At 44.9% G+C, this 6,034-nt stretch overlaps 1 protein-coding gene across 1 annotated transcript; it reads left to right on the top strand.

Annotated features, from left to right (window-relative positions):
• The first annotated feature begins 3,315 nt into the window (after positions 1–3,315).
• On the top strand, positions 3,316–4,368 carry LOC145981698 (uncharacterized). The gene is made up of 2 exons (XM_083115096.1): positions 3,316–3,719; positions 4,346–4,368. Exon 1 carries the CDS (start codon positions 3,405–3,407, stop codon positions 3,708–3,710), a length of 306 nt encoding a protein of 101 aa, XP_082971222.1. The 5' UTR covers positions 3,316–3,404; the 3' UTR covers positions 3,711–3,719; positions 4,346–4,368.
• Positions 4,369–6,034: the final 1,666 nt, after the last annotated feature.

Raw genomic sequence — 6,034 nt, 5'->3', positions numbered from 1 at the left:
AAGAAACTAAAAGTTAAAATATACAAAACAGTAATTTTGCCTGTAGTATTATATGGGTGTGAAACTTGGTCCCTTACATTGAAAGAGGAACATAAATTGAGAGTATTTGAAAATAAAATCCTTAGGAAAATCTTTGGACCTAAAAGGATGAGGAGACAGGTGAGTGGAGAAGGTTACATAATTTAGAACTACATAATTTGTACTCATGTCCAGATATTATTAGAATAATTAAATCAAGAAGACTTAGGTGGGCAGGACATGTGGCACGAATGGGAGAGGAAAGAGGAGTTTACAGGATTCTTGTTGGGAAACCAGATGGTAAGAGACCTGTAGGAAGGCCAAGACGAAGATGGAGGGACAACGTTGAGATGGACCTAAAGGAAATCGGTAGGGATGGAAAAGAGTATATAGAACTTGCTCAAGATAGGAACAGATGGAAGGCCTGTGTTGCTGCAGCCATGAACCTTCGGGTTTAAGAAGGCTAGAGAGTTAGTTAGTTAGTTAGTTTTATTCCCTCTTCCCACACCCATCCCAGCCCTATACTGTATAATTCCGTCTTTATTTTTGCTACCCATTGCCTCCCATTACCCCCCCCCTTTATCTGTGATTGTACACAGAGTTTCTTCAAATTTCCCCCCTCCCTGGTGATCAGTTTTGCCCAGTATTTAATGCTTGCTCCTCATTTTGGCATCCACTTCCTCTCTTAATTTTCCCATTTCCCTAAGTGCCCCACATGTTGCCGTACCCCTCCCTACTCCTAGCCCTTGTTTTAGGAATCTAGACTGTACGACGTTTACGGTTTCCCCTCCCTCTCAGACCCATAGTTCGATGCCATAGAATAGTGCTGCCTTAACTCTGGCCTCGTAGACCCCCTCCAGAATTTTGATAGGAATATTTGGTACTTTGTATTTTATGAGGCATTAAGCTTTGCCTCGAGTTCACGTCGAGACGGTTTGAGGAAAGGTCTTCAAGTAGTTAAGGGGTAGCCATAGCGCGATAACCAATCAGTATCGATTACCTTAATCGATTTCCAATAATCGATAAGTGATCAATACATTTTTTTTTTGGGTGAAATCGATTTTTTTAAAATTAGGTGTGGGTGGGGGGTGTTTCCAAATAAGGAGTTGTATGTAAGGGTATGTGGGTGTTGTTAACCTAAGATAGTGATTGATTGATTGACAGGTGTCATATTTATTTATATATTTTCCAAATAAGGAGGGGTTGTATGTTAGGGTATGTGGGTGTCCTAATAATATAGTGATTGATGTGGGTGGGGTAAATGATATGTTTGTAGATTGTTGTATTGTTAAACCTTATTATAGTTGTTAATATTATTGATAATAATATAGATTGATTGATCGATTGTTTCTATAGGTGATTGGTGACGTCATCATCGATTGTACTGGGTGATGTCTCTGGTTGTGTTGTCGTTGCTGATCTGTGCTTGGTGTGTGCGTGTTTGTGGTTTATATAGTAGCGGTGTGTTTGTGGTGGGGGATGAATGCGTGCGCATGCTCTGTGGGGGAGTGCAGGTGCTGTCGGCATCTGTGTGGATAGAATATTTTTAGGCTCTGCGTGGGAGCGTCGACATCTGTGAGTATTGAATTTTTTGCTCTGCGTGATATGTGGATCTGATGAAATTGATCTCTCTGTGGGGGTTCGTTGACATCTGGCGGATGCTCGGTTCGAATGCGTGCGCATGCTCTGTGGGGAGTGCAGGTGCTGTCGGCATCTGTGTGGATAGAATATTTTTAGGTTCTGCGTGGGAGCGTCGACATGTGTGAGTATTGAATTTTTTGGTCTGCCTGACATGTGGACGTGATGAAAGATAATACTCTGTGGGGGTTCGTTGACATCTGGCGGATGTTCGTTTCGAATGTCTCTCTCTGTGGGGGGTAGTTTTGGCGGTATGTGTCCAGTTCAAATATACATCTCTCTCTGTGGCGAGCGTTGGCATCTGACCAGATCGAATTTTTTGCTCTGTGGGGGATCGCAGGTGTGTGGATCAAATATATATCTCTGTGGGGGAGTGCAGGTGTTGTTGTTGTTGGCGTGTGGTTGTGACCAATGCGGTGTTTGTGTGGGGAGGAGTCTCCCACGATTTGTTGGTATAAATATGTTTGACATCGACGAGTTCGATGTGTCTGTCTCTGAGAGTGGAGAAGTTTTTGCTGCTGCTGCTGCTGCTGAGTCTGAGGTGTGTATATTGTCTGTCTTACGCATTACCGAAAGAGGTTTGTGGGTTGTGATGTCGTTGTATCTGGGGACTGTAAAAAGTAGTCGTTCAATTCACTGTCCATACTGTAAAGACGTTCAAGTGGTTGATTTCCCAGATTACGGGTATGCTCGTTACTACTGTGTGAATGTGAACTGTAGCGAGTATAGAATGTATGTGCTCCGTCGCGAAGGCAAGTTTTTGTTTATGCCTGGTGGGTTGCGGACGAGGTTGTCAGATGATTTTTTCTGTGTTTATTGCGGGGAGTTTAGTTATAAAAGTACTCGTGATTGTACAGATTGTTTTGCCTTTGACGACGGACGTGAATGTAGATTCAAGAAGGAAGTTGTGTAACGCAGAGTATTTCTGTTTTCGTTGTAGGTTGTTGCGGCTTCATCGTTGTTGTCTAAGAGAGATGAATTGTGCGCGTCCATGGATACGTTTCTGTGTAGATGTGGAGTCCGCTAGTATTGATGGGGAGTTATTAACGAGTGTAGAATGTAGGGAAGGGGATGTGGATATGATGTATGTCCCTCGTAGGACCACCCCAACAGTTCGTTGCAAGGTAGCTGTGAGTACTTCGTCAAAGAAAGGTGGCGACGGCGGTGGGTATGAAATGTGTGAATCGTTTGTGTTACACAAATATCACCCGTCATATTTTCACTTTAGTTTTCAGACTAGGGATATGTCTGTGATCAGAGATTTGCAGACAAAGGGGGAGGAGTGTGGTCCTTTGTATATCTACGAAGCGAGCGCGATAGGTGATAAGGGAAAATGTCTTTGTGAGGAGAGAGTAAATGTAAAGTTTGGTCGCCAGCTTTGGTGTATGGATGAATGTAATGTCCAGTATATTGTGGAGAAAGAGGTGCCAACGATGGGGGAAAGAGATGGTGTTGCAGTTCCGTTCGGAAATCGCGTTTCCACTCTGGAAATGTTTCTTCAGGGTAAAATGGAGGGACACGGTGTTGCTAGATATGGTTCATTTCAAAATATGTACATAGTAAACACGGCAAGGATGGATTTGCTGACCGCTGCTGCGGAAACAGCAAATCTGGAAGCATCCTATGTTATGTCAAAAATGTTGGGATTTGCTAGTCTGTTCCACGGGCGCCTCACCGAGCAGCACACATTAGGGGATTTCCTATTGAATACCACACATCCGAACCGTAATCTGGTGAAGCCGATAGCAATGAATCCGGGGGAGGGTTTACCGCTGGACGAATTAATGTACAGTCTCTGGAGGGTGCGAAGACAGATACGTGCCGGAGAGAGACCGCAAAGAAAGAAAGTGCAACTAAGTGAAACATTGTCTAACTGGCTACAGGATCGTGACGAGGTCGACAGAGACAGCGACACAGCCGAGAACGAGTGCAGCGACGCCGGCGAGAGCTACAGTAGACGAAGAAGAAGACGAAGGAAGGACGAGTTGAAAGTGATAGCGGAAGTAGAAGGAGAGTCCGTCCCACTGCTAGCATCAGAATTGTTCAACGAGTAATACAAGATGGTGAGTACAAATAAATAATAACACTTATATGTCGTTAGTAAAAAATAAAATAAATAAAAAAAGTACTTACGGGGAGGTTCTGTTTGAAGAAGTAAGCGTGTAGATGAAAAGAAGGGGAAATGAAGGATAGAGGGAGAAGAAGGGTAGAGGTTACTACTGTTGGGGGTAGTAAGGTAGTAGGTCATCAAAAGCAGGGACTAGGAGGCCGTCAACGGGTTGAAATACGGCCTCCTCTTCCTCCGCCAAGCTGTCCGGGGGTGAGGGGTTGTTTCTAGGAGGTGGAGGGGAGTAGTTGTAGGACGGGTTGGGGGAAGGGGGTGTCGGTGCATGCGGGTGAGGTGTGGGTGGTCTATGCTGCCGTTGTTGGGGTTCTTGGGGTTCTAAACGGCAGCCCATGAATAGGTTGACGTCACCCTGAACCAAAGGGTGATCGGGTGGGACGTAATACACGTTCCCCTCCCTTTCTACAACGCATCTGGCCCTCCGTACGACCCGCCCTCCTACTTCAACCGTTTCTACTTCTATAATTTCCCGGGTGACAACCTGTAAAAAATATAGGTAAATGTAGTAAAAAAGAAGTAGGAAATATGTTTTGTATTTACAAGTGTGTATTGTTTTCTTTGCAGACATCGCCACCAGTTTTGTTTCCCGGGGACTACTGTCTACCATGCAAAAGAATCCACGTGATGGGAGAAAGTTGTGGTGAGAACGAGATTGACGAGTCTGCGTACTATTTGGAAGCTCTGACAAGGAAAGAAGGAGGGATCGAGAACCTGATCCTAGCATTGGAGACAAAAGCCCAATCAATCGAGAAGGATATTCAAGGACTTGTGGCCCTGTACCAGACTATGCAGTTACTACAGAAGTCGTGTCCCAAAATAGAAATGTTTTTTGCAAGAGTTGTGAACGAGGAACCTATAAGGTCCTACTATACAATGCGAAGTGCGTATGATTTGTATAAACTATTCAAGAAGCAGAACTTCGCGGGAGCAGATAAGTCTCTCACCGCTAAATACAGAATGTAGTTATTCTCTAAGGATATTCAGAACTGGTGGCCCTGCCCCCCAAAATAGAAGTGTTTTTTTTTTTTGTTTTTGTTTGCTGAACCCATAAGGTCCTACTACACTATTACAGAATGTAGCAAATCGAGAGGGGATATATTCAGGACTATAAAGTCGTGCCCCCAAATAGAAGTGTTTTATTTCTTTTCATTTTCTTGCAAGTGTGTGTGTGTGGAGAACCCATAAGGTTCTACTACACTAAGCGAAGTGCGTGTGATATGTATAAGTACCGTAGAATGTAGAACGTGTGTGCAAAACTAAATAAAGAAAAGATTTTTCCCTGAACGCTGTGCGTGTTTGTTTGTTTACCTCAAACTAGAGTTTGAATAGCTGTGTATATGTACACTGTTTTGTTTGGTGAGAAAACTCGCACTGAGTCTATCCATGCTGATTCGAATCTATGTCGTTCCCCCCGGCTGGCGTGTGCTAACCACTTCGCCACAAGGGTCGGCAAAACTAACTTATGCGTGTGTAAAGAGAAGATTCGTAATGAGTGTATCCTTACTGAGATTCGAATCCAGGTCGTTTTCCCCCTCTGGCGTATGCTAACCACTTCGCCACAGGGGTCGGTAAAACTAACTTATGCTTGTGTAAGCAGAAGAAGATTCGAATCCAGGTCGTTCCTCCCGGCTGGCGTGTGCTAACCACTCCGCCACAAGGGTCGGCAAAAACTAACGTATTTGTGTGTGACACCTACTGAGGCGTCCGACTCTAACCACTTCGCCACAAGGTTCGGCGCTAACACAAGTGTATATATGCTACGAGTGTCGAACCAAGGATGAGAGAGAGATAGAGAGAAAACGAGAGAGAGAGGAATGGTACTTACGAGGGAAACCACATCGGGCGAATGTTGATGTTGCATGTTGCTAATACTCAAACTTTTCACGCGCACGTTTTAAAAGTACAAATGAGGGAAAGAATAGCGTATTCCGTCCTTTTATGCATTTAAAGATCTCTGCAAGAGGTTCATTTATCGTGGAGGGCATCTCCCCCAGATCGGCAACCGGCAGCAGGAACGTGTGGGGTGAGCAAAAACAATTCGCACGTGTGGCGAAAACCCGACAGTGTTGCAGCCCCCAGGGTAAAGAATACCAGATGTAGTTTTTCCCTCCGCGCGGGAGAAATGACTTCCAGCGGCGGCGGTGTCGATGACTAGGCCAGCTGTCGCTCGGGAGGAGGGGGGGAGCGACAGCGCTGCTGCCCCGCCAGATGTCGTGTTTTTCCTCTTCTTCGAGCCATTTCGCTCTTTCGCAA

The sequence above is a fragment of the Lepisma saccharinum genome, chromosome 30, assembly GCF_977018435.1.
Source record: "Lepisma saccharinum chromosome 30, izLepSacc3.1, whole genome shotgun sequence".
In the NCBI taxonomy this organism is placed as follows: Eukaryota; Metazoa; Arthropoda; class Insecta; order Zygentoma; family Lepismatidae; genus Lepisma; species Lepisma saccharinum.
The sequence above is the reverse complement of the archived record's forward strand: the minus strand, read 5'-3'. Positions and strand labels throughout refer to the sequence as shown.

Bases quoted from the DNA above. Each gene is read 5' to 3' on its own strand.
- LOC145981698 (XM_083115096.1), top strand. From the start codon at position 3,405: ATGAATCCGGGGGAGGGTTTACCGCTGGACGAATTAATGTACAGTCTC.